Source organism: Mizuhopecten yessoensis, unplaced genomic scaffold, assembly GCF_002113885.1.
Source record: "Mizuhopecten yessoensis strain PY_sf001 unplaced genomic scaffold, ASM211388v2 scaffold3717, whole genome shotgun sequence".
In the NCBI taxonomy this organism is placed as follows: domain Eukaryota; kingdom Metazoa; phylum Mollusca; class Bivalvia; order Pectinida; family Pectinidae; genus Mizuhopecten; species Mizuhopecten yessoensis.
The window spans coordinates 21,762-47,225 of NW_018405184.1; the positions used below are offsets into that span (position 1 = coordinate 21,762).

Below are 25,464 nucleotides of genomic sequence, written 5' to 3' on the forward strand. Positions count from 1 at the left end.
AGACGCTTTGGTGTGCATCTGTGTCCATCAGTCTGGTAAAACCTATGACCGCATAGGTGGAGGACCACACACTTGTGTTTTTCTAACGAATCAGAAAACACAAGTTTATTGCGCGGACGAATATATTCCCGAGTGTGCGGAGCGCACGAGTGAATATATACGTCCGCGCAATAAATGATTCGTTAGAAAAACACAAGAGTGTGGTCTTGCTTTTATCACATACCTTCCGTATTTGGTAGAGATCGATACAAAGATTTTATAAACTTTGATATTTTTTGCAAATATCGGGAACTTTTCAGTTCGCCATGACAATCAAGCACGTATGGGACGAGATGCAACGTCGGCTACGTGAACTGCGAAATCAGCCTGGAACGTTGTATGAGCTTCCCGTGCGTTAGTTTGTATCTTGAACGGCATTCCCCGTNCGCTGGGTATAACCGATATTGTCATTGTGAACCGGCTCAGTATGAATTATGTGTTTGTTGTTCCCTCGCGTTAAAAACAAATTATTACAATACATTTTAAAGGGGGTTTTTGACCGGTTTTTCACCTATGCACAGTTTCTTTTTTTTCCCCCGCAAGTTTATTTTTATATTTTGATCAAATAAAAGGAATAGATATTTGCTGTAAGTTCTGTCTCAACCGGACACCATAGAGACCATATAATTTACTTGGTTTGCAGAGAGTTTCCGACTGGAGAGATCCTGCTTGATTTATATATCTATCTCTCTGTTTCGTTTGTTTATTAATGCATGAACTTAAATTTTCATTTTCAGCGTAAACTGATATTTGCCCCATTCGTAAAATGAAAGGATCCTTCCGTAAGGTTAAAGGAAGTTTGGAATGTTTTTCTGCATCAAGTACAGATTTATCAAAATCCCTGTCATGCGTGGAATCAATCAGATCTCAGAAAGCCAGGATCAAAAGAAGTCTGAGGAAACGGAAACGTGGCGACATGATTAAGATGATACGAAAAGGTTATCTGCACTACGCCATATATATAGGTAAATATATCTAATAAATCATGACTTAAAACACGTTTTCCATGTTTACAAAGTATTTCTGTCGTCATGCAATCTTTTTATTCAGTTCTCATATATGTTAACCATTCGTTCACCAATGTGCAAAGGTATGGTGTTGTTTAATACGAAACTGTCACTGAATGTGTAATGTTATAGTCTTGAACGGTATAGTTCGAAACTAATGATAGGCATGTACGTTTCCATGGTTACAGTGGAGACACAAATATGGATACACACCAGTCAGTTCGTAGAAATTACCTGTCCTGCTTTCCGGACACGATTATAAATAGTATCCAATGCTAGGATTAGGTGCACACACATATGTCATTATGTATACTCGCATCCCGGATCTAATTTTAAATTTTACATTTCAAGGAAACAGACCAGAGTCATGTAGCCTTATTAATTATGCATAGATATTGACGTACCGCATTTGAGATCGTACTTAGCCCGTGACTTGTGTGTCGCTTTGTTTGCGAGTTTGTGTTTTTGTTTTAAATCGAACCATTTTGGTAAGGCGATGATTGCATGGAAACCAGTTAGCAAATCAGAATCAAATAGCTTAATTGATTATGCATAGATACTCACTTAGCCTGAAACTTTCCAATTGGTATTTGCTAACAGTTTCCATTGAAGCCGGTTAATTTAAGGGCGATATCGAATTGAAATGAATACAAATTGTAATAAAAAAATGTACACGAATGCGTTTGAAAGGAATTGTTGCTACAATGTATAGCATCACGTTATAAACATTTAATGCAGAAGCCGTTATTATTTTCTTTTAAAAAACGATTAGCATTTGTGATCCTACTTTGAAGTTCGGCTTTACTACATTACACAGGCAGCGACAAGATCGTTGATTTAGTCGCAGATAATGGTGGTGACGTTAGCTCACGTAATCTATACGAGACTGTTGGTGACAGCGAATGTGCGATCGACAACTACTTGGACGAGGAGCGCAGGTATGATGCTTCAAATTCTATCAAAATATTGTAACAGAATGCTCTGCAGACTAACTCTCTCGTATGTTTACGTAACTTTATCACGGAAATGGCCGAGACATTCTGGTTTGTACTGACCCAACCATTTCCAATCGTCGTCGATCGTGAAACAAAAGTGGGAACGATTTGTTGAAATGACAGATATGGCTCTCAATAGTGTTTTTTTAACTGATGGTTGATATAAAGTCTGTGCGGTTCGTATCGGTATCATAACCGCTAAAGTACTGGTTAAAGGCACATAGTAAGTATCTGATCTGCCGACACCAGACTTGGTCGACGGAATCCCATTCTGAAGTATAATATTATGAGCAATTCGGCTTGTCTGAATACAAGCATGTGTCGACCGTCCCCTCAGGAAATAGATCTGGTCAAGAAACTTGCTTAAATTTATGTCCGAAATGCTATATTGGCACTGTTAATTTAAGTACATGAGCATTACGATAAGAACTGCACACGCGTTTTTAAAATTCAATATTTCAAGCTGCAAGGTCCGACTTTCTCTCATGAGCCATATCCAATCTTTCATTATCGTCTGCAGTGAGGTATCGATCGATGACAAACTGAGGAGTGAGGAGGCAATGTCGAATACTAGTTCCGTCCAGCTCTCATTTGATTGGCTCAATGCCAGTCACGTGAAGACCTATGTGTAGGCGGGGCGATTGGCATATGCATAGGACGGTCAATTGAGCTGTATCCCTCGGGACATTAACATGTTGTTGTCTAATTACCAATAGGGGTACACATACAAAGACATTATTAAAATAGCCACACAGCTGTACAATTTTGTGTCAGAAATATATGGTATCATCGTACGATAGCCTTTCACTAGGATAGTCACATCGCGCCGTTATTCCGAGTACAGTTACAGTGTAAATTGCCTGAAAGGATCATTGCTACATCTCTGTATCAGCGGTAATAAGTATGATCATTGGAATGTTTAGAAAGTTTCTCGAAATATTTACTTCTACTTTAGAATATTAGATAGTTTCTTCCATCATGAAAAATGTTTTGACGGTTACTTTCAGTCATGATTTTTTTTTTATCTGGAACATATAATTATCGTGAACTGATGACCACCTATATTGGTTATATTTACAGTCCCTACAGAAAGAGGCGGGTTGTACAGCGGGCATTGTTGTCGATTGCGGACCAGCATATATACAGCCTAAGAACATACAACTGTGAACATTTCGCGACGTGGTGTCGGTATGGGTACAAATGTTGGCATCAGCCGTGTGAAGTGGCCGCCATGTTTGGAGCTATAAGTGAATCAAGCCTTTCCTCAAGCTGATGAACCCGTCTTTATATGACAAGGATGTTAAACTCCAATTAAAGTTAAATGAGATTTTTAACATATAAATATGTTTTGAAATATGTATGCACACGTCAGATGTTAATTCTTGTAGTATTAATTCATAGTAAAAATTAAATCCTAAATTTGCTATTGTGTATAAAATATTAAAAAAAAAACAGCAGTGAAGTGATCAGAGTCTCTCAAATGTATTGACACGTGACTTTATCATCCCGTAAAGAGTTCAGAAAAAAGTATTTTCCTGTTGAAACGACATATGTAGCAGAGACTTACTTTAGTATGCACTAAACGTGTGGTAAACCAGAATTTGCTAGGTATTTTTGTCAAACAAACTACATTTGTAATTGGTACCTACTTCGTTTTGTCGTTTTAAAGATGAAGTACTCATCGACATACCAGCAGGCAAATACTAGTGTATTTGCGGTGAGTATTAGCACGGAGTGGTTTTTTTTCACTTTCGATGATGATGATGATGATGATGATGATGATGATGATGATGATGATGATGATGATATTGTAAATTATGATGATGATGATGATGATGTTATAAATTATGATGATGATGATGATGATGATGATGATGATGATATGATGATGATGATGATGTTGTAAATTATGATGATGATGATGATTGATGATGATGATGATGATGATGATGATGCTTATATCCATAATTGTCACTTGTTTTGCAATTGTATATCGAATAAGTTGTAAAACTAATGGAAATCAATTCAATTGAATGCCAACACGTCACTTAGTACAATTTATGTTTTTGGGGGTGGTGTTGGGTTGGGTGGATGAGTTGTAAAAAAGTAAATTATCATAATAAGAAAAACAGAACCTCACTATGTCACGTTTCCAATTTTATTAACCAAAGAGTATATGCTGTAATATATACATATTTAATTCAATTGTCGTAAATATTGCTTTATCAATAACATCATAATTTTATTACCTATTTTTTTAGAAATGCATTAGCAAACCCTTGTGTCATAAAATGAATGTCCTTCTCGAATAGTTACATTGTTGTCCTTTGTGTACTAAAAGTAACCCTTAGTATAATATTATTACATAATATGACTACTAGGTTAGGCCAGACATAAAACGTATGTTTCCTGTAACATGTTGGAAAAAATTAGTGTAGGAAAGCAGGTAACAAATTTTATTTTCAAAAATAATTTTATATATTATATAGAAGGGAGATCTTGATTTAAATAGGGCTTCTTTGGTACTTGCCTTAAAAAGTTAAGGGTAGGCACAACACATAAGGGAAGGTAGGGTTACCGGAAACATGAAATATTTTTTGTTTGGCCTTATTAAAGATATACAAGTGTATGTCCTATTTGTTACTGTTTTACCACAAAATACAATAAAAGCCTACCTTACATGTGTGTTGGGAAAATGCTGTACAACAAAATGAAGTTGTCAAAACCAATTGGTTTCTCACACAAAAATTGATTGGTCACACACCCTGAAACAATAATGGACATTTAATTTCATTAATAAATACTTGTAATAGGACATCACCAATGAAAACAATGACAACAAGTAAATTTCATTTACTTTGTAAATCACTGCTCACATAGAGAAATTGACCGAAATTAATATTTTATTTTACTCAAGTAAAATATTTTCAAATGGAAGTCAACAATTTTGAAAACTAGAGTAAGGACATTTTTAAATCAACAAAAAGAAAATTTTCAAACTGTGTTAGTAAACAAATATGAAGGCAGTCATCGTTTCAGTCACTGTTACTAAATAATCTTTATTTTTCATTAATAAAAATGATGCCAAATAGTTTGTTTACATAGTGTAAGACATGGTATTTGAAGGATCTCTGTACCACTGCCAAAAACTAAAACACTGGAAACTGGTTTTTTCCGGCATGACTACAGCTTTTATAAATATAATTTCTGAAAAAAAAACAACATCTGGGAGTCTTATGAAAAATTGATAAACTACAGATAAAATAAACAAATAATAAAGATACAATTAACAAAGTATAATCACCAACAGTGTTCTGTGTGTAAAAATGCATTGTGGCCAGACCAGGTTTCGAAACCTGGACCACAGATTGTAAGACTGTCGCTCAAACCAATTGAGCTACCTAGTCTACGAAAGTTATATACAGATAAAAACTAAGGGTATATACGAAAACCCACAGTTGAATCTCTAGTGTTTTGGAATCAGCTTGACAGGGATCCTTTAATTTTCAAAACGATTAAAAAAATAAGAAGTTAAACGGATATGTCGCGTGCCGGGCAGATATGGCGCTTGCCGGGCGGACATGGCGGATACCGGGCGGAAATGGTTTTGTCCGGAATATGGGCTATGCACAGCTAGAATAAACACACATGCAAAACAAGCCATATCACAGACGAGTATATGATTCTATATACTTCAAACTGGTATATGACATACATAACTCATATATAAATTAATGTATGCACTTGGAATGTTTTTACGCAAAGTCGAACTAATGACGTCACCTCCGGTTACGTTTTTTTTTATAAAGGATGTCACAGCAGAGATTTCATGGAAGGGCCAATCCTTGGAGAACGCATGGTCGATGGCATCAATAAGAATTACGAAGAGGAAGACAGACAGAAGGATGAACAGACCAATGACGATTCCAATCACCAAGAAACCCACTTCATTTTTACTCACCTGAAAAAGTAATGACATAATATGGAGGAAACTTACTTTCAAGCGTCGATATGTCATATGACAATGAACATAATTACTGTTGAAACTTTTCAATAATGTTAAAGTAGTAGCAGCAAAGAAAAGCTACAAGAAAAATTACTAAGAGATAATTTATTCATGAATTTTGAGTTGGTTTTCGCTGAATCATTCGACAAATCAATGCCAGTCTATAAACATTTATCGTTGGAAATGTTTTATGCTTGTGTAACCTGAGATAAAACATGAAAACAAGAATTAATTTGATCGCTTTGTCAGATTTAGGGCAGTATTCTTGATAAATTCTATTAGATCTTTGCGCACTACTTTAATTCAATTAGTTCTTACTGAAACGTTAAAGTATAGGTTACCTGGTGTTGCTCCCAGTTTGCTCCATACCTCTTCCGTAGATAATTTTCTTTGAATTTGTTCCATCCCTGTCAATGTATCAAACCGTTCGTTAGTACTTTGTATGATATAAACATATACTGGTTTAAATAAATAACGAAATATACAACAAAATTACACAATAGCAAAATAATGTTGTAAAATAAGGGTCAGATTATAAGAAATATAGATACGGCTTCATTAGGACAAAAAGACTCAATATTTGTAAACAAAAACATGGAAAATATAATTTCAACAAATGCAACCAAAAATATATAAATCGTATTGTTTAATTCCGTATAACTAACTTACATCTGCCAATAGAAACTGGAAGATGGTTAGTATACCTCATCAGGATCGAGTTTGTGATTCACGACATTGGTGATAGATAACATTATTTATTTCTTTGTATAAACACGAACCAGTGTGTCGACTTAGAATTCTTACTCCAAACTACTATTGTATGTATTCTGATTTGCGAATAATGTTTTTTGAAAACTTACAACATTAAAAAGCCAAACGTGTTTAAATTGATAGGACTGCTGAGTGACGTAGCGAACTTAAGGGGATTTTAAAAATTGCAAATTCGAGAAGAACCTTATTGTGTGTAATGTGGTTTATTACATACTTACTAATAAATACGGGCTTTTTGTATATGCGATACGACACAATTGCTCTTACCCATATCAGCCCCCGCCGTATCACACCCCAAAACCCGTACCAGCCCGCAAAACCCGTATCACACCCCTTTTGGAAATTTTCGTTTTTCAATATTTCAATAGAAAAATATATCATAATATAGTAGCTTTTATTAGTAAGTATGTAATTAACAGAATAAAGCAACCCTCAACCAATATCAGCCCTCGGGCCTTCGGCCCTTGAGCTGATATTGCAGTCTCGGGTTGATACTGGGTGTGATATGGAAAAAGGCATGTATTATTCTCTATGTAATGTTATGTCGTATTATGCATTGTAAACGCCACACTTATGTTACTTCGTAACTGATGATTATTTTTTTTTATTAATTTATCACCGGAACTGATGTTAAAGCTTGATTGAACACAGAATCAGAGTTTGAGCATTAGAACGGTTCAGTGAATACTGGCCCAGATTTCCTTTTTATTTAAACGAGCTTCAGTACCGTAATTAGTTGATAATATTTCCGTTAATTATACGCGTTTTTCCTGACTTCATTATTTCTCATGTGGTTTCAATACATTTTGGTATTTCGATGCAAATACAAATAATCTCCCTTGCCCCCTTCACTCCATAGGACAATTTACCAATGCAAAAAGTGCATTCTTTTAAGGAACGAGTAGGGCTATTATCCAAACTGAAAATTACAGGGTTCACATCGTAGTGTTGCAATTCTTATTCACTCATTTTTTTATTTTTATTTCTATAACTTATTTTAATTAACATATCTATTGTTCAATGTTTTCATACACAATTCATGATATTTAATATAATTATTTCTATTGAGAGTAAGTTTGTTTTGTTCATTCGAGGATAGGCTGTGATATTGTCAGATGACAACATTGACAATAATGTGTGACAAGGTGTTAATTGTTTGAAATCGAGACATGTTAAAATAGTATAAGGAAGTACGCACGTTTTGATTTCATTTGTTTTAAGAATATATAGTTTACGGACTTAAGCAAGGCTACTTAATGTATACGGCTTTAGTTAACGTCGTAACTTTTTATTGCTGAAACAATCAAGAACTATAAAGAGACATGGGAAGCAAACTGTTTTAAACACATCATTAATCTTCCACTGCTTTGATATTATAAAAAAATCATCTGAATATTGCATTATATTATCATCTGAGGCATTTATTTCAACAGCGTCGACAATATGGATGGGAGGGAACTCTGATACACTTAACTTACTTGAAATTATTAAAAGTCAAACAAGAGGAAGTACATGACAAACTGTGTTAATATATATGTGCCAACTGTTTAGATATCGTTTATTAACTTTAAACGTTTGTGATAGAGTGTATGCTACAATGGCCGATAGCAGCCGACACAAAACAACTACAATATAAGACATTTATGTACATGTACACTTTTTAAAAACTGTACATGTACACAATACAACTACAAGTGCTATTAACATTCCTTAACGGTTTGGATCAACTTGATATTTCACACGTGTCTGATACGGCGGCTAATAAACGACAAGGACATTACTAGATTCCCCAGAAGTCAAACAGTACTAGACGGTCACAAATCAGAGGTATACCAAATATCATATAATTTGTATGTGAATTTTGGAGTAATGGTTGGAGACAAAACAAAAACATGTAGTTACTTAATTTGTATATAGAATTATAATTTTAACTCAATAACCCCAAATACGTAATTTAAAGTGTTCCATGTGACATATTCACAAGTTTGGAGGCTATTGCCTTGGGTATAAAACACTAGTTATTTCTCTCAGAACAATCTACATACAACTTTTGTTACAGTAAGTATTATATTATATTTGACTTTAGCAATCAACTATTCACACTGAACAAGGCAACGTTCTACTTTATGACTCCAATCCATACATTAGGTAAAGCCCACATAGATATGCGTATAACGATGGTTTATGTCTGTTACATTTCTTTCAAATTAAAAATAGGAAATAAGACCAATCAACATACAAAGAAAATATTAAGAAAATTAAACACTTGATAATTACTCATGTCAAACTTTTCTAGTATATCCATTTTCAGGTGATGATATTAAGTCGCTTTCAAGCATCAACTAGTGAAATATTTTGTACAGTCTATGTAGCAACACTGTGTGGTGACCTCTATCGCCTCTTCGCTGATTTATGAACATATTCCCTTTCCTTGTCGTTTGGTCTTTAAATTCACCGCCGCATCAGGCACGTGTGAAATATCAAGTTGACCCGAACCGTTAAGGAATGTTAATAGCACTTGTAGTTGTATTGTGTACATGTACAGTTTTTAAAAAGTGTACATGTACACAAATGTCCAATATTGTAGTTGTATTGTGTACATGTACAGTTTTTAAAAAGTGTACATGTACACAAATGTCCAATATTGTAGTTGTATTGTGTACATGTACAGTTTTTAAAAAGTGTACAAGTGTACAAATGTCTTATATTGTAGTTGTTTTGTGTCGGCTGCTATCGGCCATCGTAGTATGCTTACTGTAAAGACAGACAATGCCACGAGAAATGTCTGTCTGGAGATACCATTGATTATTTTTCAGAGAGAGAGCAAATATCGCATAGCAAGGCTATGAACAAAGGACAGACATGGACTTCAAGCTAAGTTTCATTTCGGTATCTATTTGACAATGGGTGGTGGAAACTGATCTTGAAAATTATGCCAGTAAACCGTATATCTTTCCTATAAAATCATATCTTTCCTATAAAATCATAAGTATTTCAGCAATTTTCTTCTGATGTCATGTGATAATTTGACATTATTCTGAACTTATACCTCGCCACTCGGCCAGGAGTCTTAATTTTCGAAAATAGTCGAGGTGTTCGATGTGATTTTGAGGTATACCAACACATATATCATATGGTGTAGTATTTAAGAATGCCTGCACGTAACGTAAAATATAGATGATTAAACTTAAGTTGAATCATATAGTTCTGATGCCGGCTATACGTTCTTATATCAAACATGTTACCGAAAACACCGGCACTCAATATATTTCAGGTTATATGAACATGTACCTATATACCGTATACTGCCTCTCCCAGTCACCGTTCGCATCTTAATGATACTACCTGACAAAGCCCGATCATCTGACACCGTTGTGTATATGTGTCTGATACACGCCGCCATGACACACCTGTTCGAAATACACACCTGTCGAAGTCGTCCAGATTTAAAGAAACTGAATACGTCTTTCAGCGTTTCATAGTGTTCTTGTATGTCGCGATCTAGGTTGTTTGGCGGCATTATGAATCCCTGTGTATTCAGGTCAATGTTCGGCCATGTTAGTTTCGTTCTGGTGCATAACTGATTACATGCCTTTTTGTGCATACGGGTAGATAGGGTAAACATTACCGTGCTATTCATAAACCTTACTCAGGTTTTAAGAGTGCTCTCCCTTACTGCATGGGCCGTACTGGAGGTTTTCTTTGTTTTGTTGGTTTGTTTTAGACAGCGTTGAGGTTCTAGTTTCTGAGACCAGAATCAATTATTAACGGATGAAATAGCTCAAATATTTTTGTATACGATCATATCTTTAGAAATAAGAACTGCGACCCGGCCCACGTTGTTATTTCGCAATATTTTTTAAATAGATTTGTGGCTCTAAAGGATACACGTACCACCGCCCAAAACTGGTAGTAAGGATTGGCAACTGTTTTTGTTCGGCATGACTATGGCTTTGATCGATCAGTTCTGAAAAGAAAACCGCAGAGCAATGTACCAAATGTTGGAACAACCATCAATGTATGGTAGAATAAACCAAACAATTATAAAATGTGATTCTTGCTGACTCTGGAGGGAATGTCTTAACCCTACATACATTTTATTGTAGTTGATAGATTTTGAAATCGATTTTTCCCAAGTCAGGGTGTCATCAATACATACTCGAAGCAGCTTTGTATGCTAAACATTCTGTGGGTTTGAGCTAATAACTACAATAGTAAGACTTTTTGTAAGCCTTTGTTTCCAACAGAGACGTGTATACTACGTCTCCATGGCCAATTAACATGACTTTGGTTTCCTAAGTATTAATATTCATAGCACACCAGTTTTGCTCTTGTATAAACTAACTCTTTAGGTATGATTCAATGACATTTATATTTGTTGTGCATCTCATTTCTACCATCCTTGAAAAAATATTTTCGTTTTACAATTAATTTCTCTGTATATTTATACAAAGACAATTCTAATATGAAAATACTACCAGTGATGTTGCACACCCTTTTTGAGAAACCATGAAAGCACCAACACTGATGATTTCCTCGACGTATACGTTTCTACGGAAATGTTTTGTAAATTAGGAAATAGGCAGGCAACTCAAAGTAAGAGAGATGTCGATCGCGTTTCCGTATTCTTTTTCGTCGAAGATGCAATATAGATATTGGTTCTGTTTACCCAAACCTATGATACAAAATGAAAACTTCCATTAACATACATGTTCCTTTATATGAACAAATTTGTATATGGTTTGATTGACGTATGGTTTTCGATTTACAAGGGGTATTCAATATTTTTGTCACTTCGCAGTTTCCACCGTGTACACTAGTTAATAAACTATCAACCATTTCTACATGCACAAGTTTACATCGTCTTCAGTCTCACCCATTCTTTATTTCTGTACATCTCACAGAAACAAATCTGTCTCAGTTTATCCTCCAAACAATAGCAATGCGCCAAATGAAAATATTTCAAGTTTCCAGTCAAGCGCATTAGAACACACATTCACTATCAACTACGTAAACACTTTCGTGAGGAGATATATGTTTTCAGTATTTGATCGATTTTAGGCGCGTTATTTGACTAAATAGCCTTTTCAACAGGAACAGCTCATACACGTATTTCAAATTATGTCTTTCCACGAAATCAATGTAAGATTGCTTCGTTGATACTGTAAGTTATTAGAAGAAGAATATATGTGGTTGGAGACATCAAACAAAGCTGCTGAAAGATATGATTGTATTTTTTAAAAGATTTTGCCACTAAATTACCTAATAAGCATCGCTGTGTCACTCATGAGGGTTTTCAATGTCATACAGTGTAATCACGTTTTACTTCAATGAAAGATTAAAGCCAAATGAAAACAAAAATGGTTGTATTTGCCGTTTCCCCACCGAGCCTATGTTTTCCTGTCGACCCTAGAAATCGTATTGGTTTCCCAAAGTAGCAACCGTTTCCTTTACATGTATTATCTCCCAATCTGGAAGTAAATGCAAATAAATGAACTTGCTGGAATGTAGTACGATATAAAAGAATATCATGAAACAATCAGGAGAAATGACAAACTAATTTATTGCTGGTTTTGTTGAAAACTTTGAGTACAAAAACTCCATTAAACGATATTTGTAACTTCATTATAATGGTGCGTAGTCAAGTTCAAGTTCTTTATCACTTTAAATCGGCTGACTTATCAGTTATAACATATATACAGAACAATATGATACAAAGACAACATACAATATGATACACACACACACATACTTTGGAGAGTGAACACCAACCAGAAATCAGCTCAGATCTCCTTTTGTTTGCTTGTATTGAATACTTGCCAAGATTTCTAATGTCAGATAAATTCTCACAAGTAATTAGTTCAATTAATTTATACATGCTTGTATGTCTTATATAATTTTTCTTTATCAGTTTCAACCTTACATCAATATAGCAAGGACATTTTTAAATGAAATGGAACTCATCCTCGACATCATTCAGGTCACATACTGTACTCAATCTGTTTTGTCTTTCAGTACTATTATATCTGTCAGCTGTGTCATGTTGATAAACATTGGTAAAATGAATGGAAAACCACTGAAGCCCGTGTAAAACACTTGACAAAACCACTGAGTACAAAATGAATTCATGGAGGCAAAAATCAGAAACCCAGCCGTAGTGTACTTCATTGCATCTGTCGGCATGACACTTTCGTTCAGGGGAGATTTCATTTTCATTTCCCTTATACTATATAGTCTCAGAATTCTAAAGCCCAATTGGGGCTCTCCGACTTCGATATTTTTGTCTTCTACTTATCCAAATGGAAGCCCTGTGCATTGGTGTTTTTCATATTTGCATGTCATTATGAAATGATAATTTGAAGTGCTGCATCATCTTACAAAATGAACACTTGTCAAATGTCCAAAGATGATTCTTACACCCCAACAAATAGGCCAAATTACAATGGTATTGCTTTTTGTAAAAATACAACAAAACAAAATTTTGTGTTTCATGTACAAACTTTATTAAAACAATAACATATATTTAAAACATTCATGCAAAGATTTTCTTCACCAGAAAATAACAAATAAAAAACCTAAAATACAACGTTTTTCCTACGTACCTACCCTATTGTTTTGAAGCGAAACAGGAAACAAACATACATTTTTATTTTATCAAACAAAAATAATTCCATATATCTCGTTTACATACTGTAAACCTGTTATTGTAATTTGAATTAACAAAACTGTTAAAAACACAATGAATGGGGTCGATCGGACTGAATCTGATAAAACGCCTTTACTCTTGGATCCATTCTATCTCAATCATACAAGTTAATTTCTCTAAAGTACCCCATATAGCTTAACGCACACAGGCACCAATATATATACTTAGTATCTCATCTAGTGTCATAGCGCTACGCATAGTTTGTACTTGCACAACTGCTGTATGGTCTATGCAATCTATTTTTATCTTAAATGCTCTTACAGTAAATGTTAATAGTTCCTGCTTGCATAACAACTCAATGGCACATATCAGCTATCAATTTTCTTAAATATCATTACAGTAAATGCACTAAGTTGCTGCCTGTACGATTGCTGTATGGAACATGTAACCTATCATTTTCCTTATTACCCATACAGCAATATTTCGTAAAGCTGTGAAATAATATTATGCAACATCAGATAAACTTCAATTAGATACGTGACATATATAAATCATATATATCTTTCCATTAACGGGCTGGGAATGATTTCATTCAAGGTCGAACTAATCACGTCAAACCCGATTGCACCTTTGCATGAAGAAGGATGTCACAGCAGAGATTTCATGGAAGGGCCCATCCTTGGAGAACGCATGGTCGATGGCATCAATAAGAATTATGAAGAGGAAGACAGACAGAAGGATGAACAGATCAATGGTGATTCCAATCACACTCAAACTTAAAGTAGTTTTACTCAACTAAATAAATAACATCATAAATTTATATGAAGGAGCAAACGAGTTAAGTTTCGAACGTTGAAATGACAGTTTCTATATACACTGTTAAAGTTTTACAATACATACATTCGGAATGTATAAAGGTAATATCAGCAAACAACTACAATTTAAAATCGTTTCTAAAACCTTTTGAAAATACAGACTATAGCCATGATATGGTCTAGCACACGCCGAATGGCATAAAACTCCCGGAATCGTCCATCAAGTCTCAAATCCTCTTCGATTCCGTCAATAGTTAAGGAAATGGCGATCCCGGTAATCGTCTGTAGGGCCCACACTATGAAGAGCACGCTTGCCAAAAACCTAATCTTCAATGTCGGCTATAGCAAAAAAATAAAAGAAGAAAAAAAGACAAATTGAATTACAAAATATAACTTCTGCCCATCATCGGGATAAATGTTGTCGCCATTTTAATATGTCATTAAATTAACATGTTTGTCAGCGGAACATTATCAACTGCCAAAACACATTCGGCACATTACATCGCATCAGGTAAGTGCACAATTATTTAACGGACTGTTTGTGTAGCTTTCTTAAAATATGTTTTAATTTTAAAGTATACCATTAAATTAACATGTTTGTCAGCGGAACATTATTGACTGCCAAAACACATTCGGCGCATTACATCGCATTAGGAAAGTGCACAATTATTCAACGAACTGTTTGTGTAGCTTTCGCAAAATATGTTTGAATTGTTAAGTGTATCTTCGGTATACTATACTTTTCCTGCTCTTTCCAAATGATGTTTGGGTTAATCTTTACGTTATCAAGAAAACCCCACTATAATTACTGTTGCATTAGTAATGTTATTGTCGTTATTTACTGTATAAGAGATGGGAGGAAACAATAGTCAACTATTATGTACGCATGGAGGATACGAATATTCTACTCGGGTGTAGAATTTATTTTGCTCCAACCCGAGGCGTTGCATTCGGTAAAATGTTCTATATCCCTCTGATAACATATGATAGACCCTGTTACCCTGCAGTAATTGGAGAATTATTACTCTACATACTAACGTGTCGATTATGTGTATATCGGCAAATGTTTATTCAATATTAGGTATATCAATGTACAGTAGTATATACTGATATGCGTTGACATGGTTAATTTGTTGTTGTTTTGGCTTTTGTGTCAAGTATATATGTAACGAATAAGACTAGGATGGAGGATAAAAATATTCTGCGCTTGGTTGTAGAATTTGTTTTGTCTAAACCGATGTGTTGGTTCTGTTACTGTGTACATGGGCGGATTGGTCAAGTGGTTAATACTTCGGCCTTCCACGCAGACGGCCGGGGTTCGATCCACGAAGTCGTCGTACGCATGGAATATCAGAGAAAGTGTTTTTCTCCTGCCCACACAACTCCAACAACCCAGGTGGAGTTTAAAATTATCTGGGGTGGATGTTGCGGTATCTGTGCTGTAGCATTCAAGTGAGGTGGCACTATAAAAGATGCCGTTGGAAGCTCGTTCCCACTACAAAACAGAACACAATACATCTCCAGCACACACGCAGGCATACAGACATAGGGAGATATTAGCCAGGTGACATAGGAATAGTAGTTAGCGCCCGATAAGGCAGCTCCTGCGAATTCCTCAAAATTGAATTAATTAATGTATATGCTAATTGTATTAATTGTATATCTATGTACTGTAAAGCGCTTTAGAGTGGCTTATGTTAGCTAGATAGGGCGCTATATCAAATGTTGTATATTATTATTATACAGTATCTCTTTTTGGAGAGCTATTACTCTATAAACCAGTAATGTGTTGATCATGTCTATTTTAGAAAATGTTTATTTGATATACGTTATATTATTTACACGTGTGCATTGGTATCTACTTATATATAATGTACTTTGAAATGTTATTAAGACAAACAAACAAACAAAAAATTAGGAATACTCAGTTTTATCTCATTACATTTTTTTGTACTTATGAATTTATTGCCTTTTCTGATACTGATGTTTTTTTAAATCGGTATGCGATTTGCAACGTAAAAACGCTGCCAGGATATTTCATTGGCCATTAAATTCACTTTTCAGCAAGGAGGTTGATATTTTCAACCTGCTGTGAACAACGTCTAAGTTTTTTTATATGGAAACGTAATGGAATATACGAACGTACTCATAATCCGCAATATATTACAGGTAAAAATATATAGAAACCTGTGTGTGTATGAGTATGTGCATGCTAAAGTTCGAAGATAATGTTTATCCGGTAATGAGGTTAAATGTAGGACTTCCTGTACTTACTTCTGGCAATGGATTTTCATATCCTACTTGGAGATTCCGTCTGTGTACATAGTCTTGCCAGTGGTGCCAGCCCTTGCAAGGAGAAGAAATGGTAAGCTTATGAACAGATTTATGTACAAGCCGCCAACGTCAGGACTCATCTAAGCAAGTGAAAGACACAAAATCAAAACACAAAACGCATCTAAAATAACTCTTAAGATATAACATTATTCAGATAGATATGTGATATTGATTGCTATACCTAAAAGCACTAGATATAAACAGTAATTCTCTGTAATGAGAAATCTTTAACTTTCGTTCACTAAATTATCTTAAATTAACATCATAAATTAGTCAAAATATTTGCTAGAAAAAAAACCACTTTATTTAAATAGGTGTTAAAACGCCTACACATACAGATGTGACCTTCGCGCTAATCAATTATGCAACAAGATCTTCTGCAAAGGAGCAAATTATAACGAAGAGTGGGAGAATTACTCAAAAACCACTGTAATGCATAACTGTAAATATCAATTATGCAATAATCATTAATGCAAATACACCTATGCAATCATCTTATATAAAATATCTTTTGTAATTATGTAAGTGAGCGTCATCCATTGAATTATTTAATGTGTAATACAGTATTCATAATAATGCTTTGTTTATGTCAGATCATGTTCATTTGTTTTATTGTCTACATGCCAAGGTACGTATATTTTGCTATTATTTAATATGAAAATACATTGTGATATTTTCATATCCCAAGATAGATTTCCCTATTGTTTACATGGCAGAGTAAATACATTGTCCTGTTTTTTATATGTCAAGATAGATGCAGTGTCCTATTGTTTATATTTCAGAGTAAAACATTGTCCCATTGTTATGTTTAAAAATTGAAGGGAAGGGATGGGATGAGTTGAGCAAGTTTGAGCAGATACTGTATACACCGAGTACCCAGTCTAGATCACTTTTGAATTTCATATAACAGTAAATTGTTTGTAGTACTAAATCGACACATTTAAGATTAGAATGCTACGATGTGACCAAAGCTGTTTCCCCTCAGATACTCAAGATGACTTGACCAAATGCATGCAGTTCGGCTAAGACCCATTTCGTTTAAAGGGGTAAGACATATAACATTGCTTAAATCCAAACCATGTTTGCTATTTCCTTGATTGATATTACTGCCATCAGTATTTCAGTCATTCTTTCTTAATAAGTGACTAGAGACATATATAAATGTTTACGTCTCTAGGGTGATCATTCATTTGCCACATTTTATCTGATTCTGTCAATCACTAACCGGATTATTTTTGGTAGACTATGAACAAATGAATGCATTTTTTCCGGTCTTAAATAAATGAGACACGGGTGGTCAACAAACATGCATTGCGCATGTTAAGTAATTCTGAGGCTTGCACTCAAACTGACCACATCTGGAAACACTATATACCTACATAAATAATTGGTTTGGTCCAAAATGACGATCTGCTTGAGATGTTTTCCAAACTATGACCCATAAAATATGCCAGTGTATCTACCGACGATGCTGTGGATTGTTTTAATTATGTTTAATTATTATCATTATTTCTTAAGTTTCTTTTTATAAAAGTAGGTTTTGTTTTTATTCAGTGTATATGTACATGACTCATTGGATATTATTTGCTACTGAGAGTAGAACTTCTTCTTTTTTCGAGAATTGGCTGTGATATTGTAACATGACAACATTGACGCTGGCGTGTAGCTAGGTGCGCATTTTAAGGTAAGGGAGGTAACGCTTCTTGATTTCATTTTTTTCTTCAGTAGAAGTGTTCTAGGACATGAGGAAAGCCTCGTTTTCACTGCCTTAATACATCAATATTCATCTGAGTTATTGCATTATAATTTGTAGTATTGCATCATTCCGTTCTAGGTAATATACTAGCGTCGACACTAACGAAGGGAGGGAACTCTGATGAACTTGGATTTAATAAAACCTAGCTTAAGGAAGTAGATGTCGTGCCTGACGTTTAAGAGATTAATTTAAAAGTATAAGTTTAAGGTATAGTGTATAAAAGAAGAACCCAAACATGCAAGGTGACAAGAATGATCATCCTGGAAATATTATTGATTATGTTTTAGAGAAAGCAAATGTAGCGAAAATGTAGCAAAGCTTGAGCGACATAGGATACGTGGCGAATCAAATTCTATATATGTATTCTGTTGATAGCTTGTTGTAGGAACCGATCTTGAAAATCAGGCTAGTAAAAGGTATCTTTCATATAAAATCTCAAGTATTAAAACAACCATTTTCTTCAAATTCAATATTTTGACATCATTCATATTTCTTAAACACTACCTGACACAGCATGGTCGTTGATCTGACACCATTGTTCAAATGTGTCAAATATACACCGCCATGACACAATACACACCTGTCGCAGTTGCCCAGATGCAAAGAAATTCGATACGTCTTTCAATCTTTCATAGTCATCTCTGTTCTGTGGCGGCATTATTATTCCCTGGGTTTGAAAGTTAATTTTCGACCATGTTGGTTTCGTTTTGGTGACAAGTTAACATTACGTGCAGAGTATGTACATACGGGTAGACAGGGTAAACAAACGTGCTATTAATAGCATTACTCAGCTCTAAGAGTGCTCTCCCTTACTGCTTGGATTGTAGGTGCGATTTGTTCAGACCAGAACAATGTTCAACTGATAGAATCTCATTATTGTGGACCACGGGGTTACTTCACAATAATGAGATTCCTATTATTGTTTTCACTAATTTACACATTTAAAATATAAAAATATTACACATTAATTAAAGTTGCACCATAATATTACTATTAGAAGTATCACCAGTAACGCAACATTCTTGTATTTTGTTGTGAGGTAATATAAAAACAGTAACGCTGACCTAGAGATCTCCGTGGTGGAAATACTGTAGTCAAGAAGAAAATATAGATATTTGGATAGGACATTAAACTTTGCTATAGTAAATGACAGCAAGCAAATTAGAGAAATGCTGAACATTTAAACATTGCTTTCTATATAAACCATACAACAACATAGATATAATTTATTTCGGTCTGTTTACATTAAGGAATTAGACAAAACGAACTCATTATTTAAAATAACATTTATTGATACACAAACAAACTATAATATGATGTTTTTGTTGGTTTTTTATGAAGGGCCATTCAACGCATTGGTCACTTCGCGATGTACATCCACCATACCATGTTCAAAAGTCAATAAATTATCATTTTTTTTATATGAACAAGATTACGTCCTCTTTATTGTCAATTAATTTTGATTGTTGTAGTACTCACGCGAAATATATCCTAGTTTATCTTCCAAACAATAGCCTTTAGTTAAACAGTTAAAGTAACACGTCAAGAAAAGCATATTATAAATACATAAACAGGTAATAAAATATAGATTGAAAAAATAATATTTGATTATAAATAGATCTATGAAGTGCGTTATATTGATGAATATTCTGCAGCGACACTGATAACACTTTATCGTTGGGTGAAGTATTTCAGGATTGGAAAGGGTTTTGTTTCTGTTACTCTTTATAGGTCGACCAAGGTCGATATTACAAAACTGTGTATTGGAACGCATGCCAAAATGGAGAACAAAAACAGTTCAATGCTCAAAATATTAGATATTACAACAGGAAGAGCTCATACAATTCAGAAGAATCGTTTTTATCAAACAGTGATACCACAAACTTTTGATAATTAGTATATTTCTATGTGTGCATTTCTTTCAATCTCACTTCAAATTAGACAACGAAGAATATTTTTCCTAAAGACTTACCTCTTTGTAAAATTGTTCCGAGAACAAACAAATCATTTGTTGCTATTAAGAAATATATAAAATACTAAGTAGCCCATCTATTGTCCTAGTGTTATACTTAGTTTCAGACTTCACACCTAGGTTATTGTAAGCTATCATTTTCTTAGTTACCCTTACTGCAACATTTCATTTTAAGTTGCAGTAAAATATTATCGTTAAAAATTAAAATCAAACCAGTAGTTTTAACGGGCTAGGAATGTTTTTATTCAAGATGGTACTAATAACATCACTTCTGGTTTTCATGAAGGATGTCAGAACAAAGATTTCATAGAAGGATCCCTTCCTTAGAGAATGAACGGTCGATGGCATCAAGAAGAGCGTGAGGATTCTAATCGCATTCAAACCTAATCCCTTTATAACTTAACTCAAAAATAATATCATAAATGTATATGCAGGATACTTTTGTAAATGTTTTTATTTTCAAACGTTAAATGAAATAGATCAGTGAATACATACACTGGTTAAAATTTTCAATAAATACATTAGGTATGTGAACAAGTGATATCAGCAAATAAACAATGGAAGAAAATTAATAGGAAACCATATTATGCCTGCATTATAATTTGATTTAGCTACACTAAGACGATACCATCTATTGCATCCTTTAGAGAATAGAATGCATTTTTAGTAAATGGTAGCACACGCGGAATGGCATAAAACTCCTGGAATCGTCCTTTTGACGTGAAATCTTCTGTGATTGCATCCGTAGTGAAAATGACGGCAGCCCAGACAGTCATCAATATGAACCACACTATGAGAAGCACGCTTGCCCATACCTTAATCTTCAATGTCGGCTGAAGTAAAATATAAATAAATAAATAAAAATGGACCTACAAAACGCATCGTAGGTCCATAATTGGAATAAATGTATGGTATGTAGCATTGACTATTTTACTCAAAGAAACAAATTGCTGCGCGCAATCGAGAAATTACATCTCAATACATGCCTTATAGTATAATTCCTGGTGTTCCTTTCTATCATATTTCTACACACACACACACACACACACACACACACACACCCCACCCCCACCCCAACCCTAGTCATGCTCTTTCATTTTGTTCAATTTTGGTTTTTGTGTCAATTAAGAATTTATTATACTTTTGTTTTTGAATCCATTAGGTACAGTTGTATGTGTTCTTCTGTTATGTTGATTGTGTAAATCAGGAATGTGTTCTAATTTGGTTTTTGTGCCAATTACGGTTCATCAATGAAATTGATATGCTCACCATGCAGTGAATAATATATAAACTTTTTGATATGGAAATATTATCGAATATACGAGAGTACTGATAATCCCCAAAATATCACGGGTACATGTTGTAAACGGGTTTTTTCACTAATAGATGTAAGTTGTACATTTATCAGGCGATGAACTGGGATTTCCTTACTTACGTCTGACAATGGATGTTCATATCCTAGTTGGAGATAATTTCTGTGTATAAAGTCTCGCCAGTGTTGCCAGCCCTTACAGAGAAGAAGAACAAATGGTAAGCTAATGAACATATGGATGTATACGTCGCCAAAGCCAGGACTCATCTTAGCAAGTAAAATACAAAACACATCTGAAAAAGTAAACTTCATCAGAACTAAATACAAAATAAATTTAACCAAAAACTATAGAAATACACTGTAAACACAAACTGAGAATTTGACAGCAAATATAACAACTTAAAACGTGAAGATTACATCATAAAAAAATATTTTAAAAAGGAGATGAAACCGAAAAATATTTTGATATATAGTAAAAGTAATTGTATTGCTATAATTAACGATAATTCTCTTTGACTGTAAAGAGAAATCTTTAACCTTTATTCACTATTACAAAGATGTTTTTAATAACCCACATATATTAGACGTGTCGTTCGTTGTTGTAATTCCTACAAATACTCGAATGGTGGCGGTAAATTCTAGCAGACATTGGCGTATTTGGGCCGTTTTAGGGGTACTTTCTAATTATCTAACACAACTGAAACCTTGATAAACGTTTTTTAAAACGACCGTGTTCTTCAGAAGATATATACACTTAGAATTTGGTAGAACACGTGCTTATTATTATATCTATGTTGAAATAAATAGTTTCGATTATTTCTTAATTTACTTTTGTCGAGGACTTCTTGTTAATTCGATGCATTTGTTAATGATTCATGATATTGGATATTATTTGCTATTGAGAGTATTTCCTAATCATTTTTTTTTTCAAGGATAGGCTCTGATATTTTTACATGAAAACACTGACTGTGGTATGTAACTAGGTGCGCATTTTTGAAGTTGAGACTGTAAAAGTAGTGTAATGTAGCACACACTGCTAGATTTTAGTTGTTTCCAAAAAAGCAAATCATGGTTTTAAACAAAGTCTCTACTATACGGCTGTAGTAAACGTATTACCTTACTGTTCCTGTGCAAACTGATTCCATCACATCAGACTTTTGTCCACTGCATCGATAAAATATTATTTCATCGGAGATATTTTATTACAATGTGTGGCATTGCATCATTATTTTCTAAGGATACAAGCGTCGAAACTAACGAAAGGAGGGAATTCTGATAAACTTGAATTCAATATTTAAAGGCTAGCTAAAGGAAGTAAGTATATGATTAGCTGTATTTACTTTTATCACATAATGTACTGTGTTATCCAGTGAACATACCCGTCATATATTTGCGTATTAAACCATGTAATATTACCCATCAGCTCTGTTATTGGTTGTAAATTTTAATTGTGTCACGTCTATGACAAGTACATGACGTCACAGACTTACTCACTGGAGTCAAAAGGCCGGCTTTTTACATTTCAAAGTTGCATGAAAATTGTCGTTTTACACGAATAAGTGCCACAAATCTTGATTATATGATAAAACGGATCTTACATTCGTTTCATTTCATATGATGAAACTCGTCACGCAGTTTTCATTTTAGCCCACCATAGGCTCGCTATATTGAAAAATTGTAAGACTCGTTTCATAAATCTCATATGAAATTGAAACCCATGTAAGATACTATATATATATATATGCCAATCTTTCAAGGTAATATATTTTTACTAAATGTTAATGATATAGTCCTTGGTTAATGTAAAGAATTAGCGGAAGCATACAATGTCACAAGAAATGTTTGCCTGGATATATTATTGATCTTTTTTCAGACACAGTCAATATAGCGTATGTGAATCATTTTTCTGTACCTTATGTACCTTGTTGTAGAAACCTCTCTTGAACAACACGCCAGTTAAAGATATATTTCATATTATGTCAACAACCATTTTCTTCTAAAGTGATATTTGAACATCATTATCAAGCATTGAAATATCGAAATCCCTCGGTCAGGATTCTGAATGTCGAAATTTTCGATTTGGTTTTATACAGTGTAAGTATTATTACCAACACATATCACAAAGTGTAGTTATTAAGAACGTAAACGATATGCAAAGATAAATAAAATTAGCTGAATCTTGTGGAAATAAATAATTTATTATGCAAAATGAATTTAAAAATTAGACGTTCTGGTGTGTAGCTATACATGTACGTTCCTATATTGTACAGGTAATCGAGAACAGCGGCGTTTAGTATATTTTCAGGTTATATACCCATGTCTAAGGCTGCCTCTTTCAGTCACCTATTATATCTATAAAACACTACCTGACAAAGCCTGATCGTGTCTAATACACACCGCCATGACACACCTGTACTAGGTACATGTAATACATGTACCTGTCGCGGTTGCCCAGATTTCAGGAAATCGAAAACGTCTTTCAATGTTTCATAATAAACTTGCGCGTTACCATCTCTGTTGTTGGGTGGCATTATTCATCCCTGGGTTTACATGTCAATTTTCGGCCATGTTGGTGTCGTTCTGGTGACAAGCCAGCATTACGAGCAATAATGTACACAAGGGTAGACNGTGTCGTTCTGGTGACAAGCCAGCATTACGAGCAATAATGTACACACGGGTAGACAGGATGAACAAACGTGTTATTTATAGACCTTACTCAGCTCTTAGAGTGCTCTCCCTTACTGCATGGATTGTAGTTCCGATTTGTTTAGACTTGAAAAATGAACATGAGTGGACCCAAGGGTTATTTCACAATACAATTTTTATGCTGAATAAGTCAATGGTTCGATACATCTGTAAGTCTGATACGTTGTGTTTGAGAAAATATAGGCATACATGTATAGTCCCATCACCTTTCTCTATATACACTATCGCAGATCACTATTACTTTATATTCAACATATACATTATGTATATGTCACACTGTCANGGTGTATGTCTTATTTAAAAAATAAATAAAAAATAAAATAAAAAAAAAGGTTATTAGTATTTGGTCTTATGGGGGTCTTTAAGTTGTTGGGCTTATACTATATGTGTTTTATTGGATTTTTTCTTATATAAAAAAGGGATGGGGAGATCACCGGTCGTATCATATCATGGCATTGGTCTAGGAGGAGGGCGTATCGTATCCAGGCTGTCCGTTTTTTATATCCTACTCTATTTTGTTTTTTATTTTGTTCCTATATTTTGGAAGTCCGTCGAATCATCGATAATAAATGTAATCTAATCTATCCCTATCCTCTGTGTCGGCGTTAACGCGCCTACTCTTTCGACAATACACAGAGGGATTTTTTACGTGCAGGTTGGACCCTCCTACACGGGACACCGTTTATGGTCCCCTCCGCCGGACTGGGTAGACAGGATAAACAAACGTGTTATTTATAGACCTTACTCAGATCTTAGAGTGCTCTCCCTTACTGCATGGATTGTAGTTGCGATTTGTTTAGACTTGAAAAATGAACACGCGTATCTTAAGAAGAGTGAATTATGAGTGGAACCAAGGGTTATTTCACAATACAATTTTTATGCTGAATAAGTCATTGGTTCCATACATCTGTAAGTCTGATACGTTGTGTTTGAGAAAATATAAATATAGGCATACATGTATAGTCCCATCACCTTTCTCTATATACATTATCGCAGATCACTATTACTTTATATTCAACATAATGTATATATATATTTATATATATATAAATTATGTATATGTCACACTGCGACTAAATATGGACTCCCCTGCTGTGACTGTTAA

At 34.3% G+C, this 25,464-nt stretch overlaps 4 protein-coding genes across 8 annotated transcripts in view; 1 reads left to right on the forward strand and 3 right to left on the reverse strand.

The window, feature by feature from the left end:
• Positions 1-5,933, forward strand: part of LOC110447969 (HRAS-like suppressor 3) — a 6,864-nt gene extending 931 nt beyond the window's left edge. The window contains exons 2-5 of the mRNA XM_021493969.1: positions 777-1,004; positions 1,864-1,984; positions 3,122-3,357; positions 5,851-5,933. Coding sequence (XP_021349644.1) covers positions 806-1,004; positions 1,864-1,984; positions 3,122-3,314 — 513 coding nt within the window. The 5' untranslated portion in view covers positions 777-805 and the 3' untranslated portion in view covers positions 3,315-3,357; positions 5,851-5,933. The remainder of the gene's footprint in view (positions 1-776; positions 1,005-1,863; positions 1,985-3,121; positions 3,358-5,850) is intronic.
• Positions 5,104-10,454, reverse strand: LOC110447968. The gene is made up of 3 exons (XM_021493968.1): positions 10,246-10,454; positions 6,389-6,454; positions 5,104-6,002 (listed from the first exon to the last, which is right to left on the reverse strand). The coding sequence occupies exons 1-3, from the start codon at positions 10,441-10,443 to the stop codon at positions 5,736-5,738; spliced, it is 531 nt and encodes a 176-aa protein (XP_021349643.1). The 5' UTR covers positions 10,444-10,454; the 3' UTR covers positions 5,104-5,735.
• A 3,650-nt stretch (positions 10,455-14,104) lies between these two features.
• On the reverse strand, positions 14,105-19,144 carry LOC110447971. Its single transcript, XM_021493970.1, has 3 exons — positions 18,950-19,144; positions 16,554-16,625; positions 14,105-14,618 (listed from the first exon to the last, which is right to left on the reverse strand). Exons 1-3 carry the CDS (start codon positions 19,025-19,027, stop codon positions 14,418-14,420), a joined length of 351 nt encoding a protein of 116 aa, XP_021349645.1. The 5' UTR covers positions 19,028-19,144; the 3' UTR covers positions 14,105-14,417.
• Positions 19,145-19,873: 729 nt separating this feature from the next.
• LOC110447958 lies at positions 19,874-24,274 on the reverse strand. 5 transcript variants are annotated; one of them, XR_002462665.1, is made up of 3 exons: positions 24,163-24,274; positions 21,777-21,848; positions 19,874-21,174 (listed from the first exon to the last, which is right to left on the reverse strand). XR_002462665.1 is itself a non-coding variant. In XM_021493959.1 (3 exons), the coding sequence occupies exons 1-3, from the start codon at positions 24,182-24,184 to the stop codon at positions 20,953-20,955; spliced, it is 387 nt and encodes a 128-aa protein (XP_021349634.1). In that variant the 5' UTR covers positions 24,185-24,274; the 3' UTR covers positions 19,874-20,952. The 5 variants fall into 5 exon arrangements, 3 of the variants coding, with proteins under 3 accessions (XP_021349634.1, XP_021349635.1, XP_021349633.1); XR_002462666.1 differs by having other exon boundaries at positions 24,064-24,274; XM_021493959.1 differs by having other exon boundaries at positions 24,092-24,274.
• Positions 24,275-25,464: the final 1,190 nt, after the last annotated feature.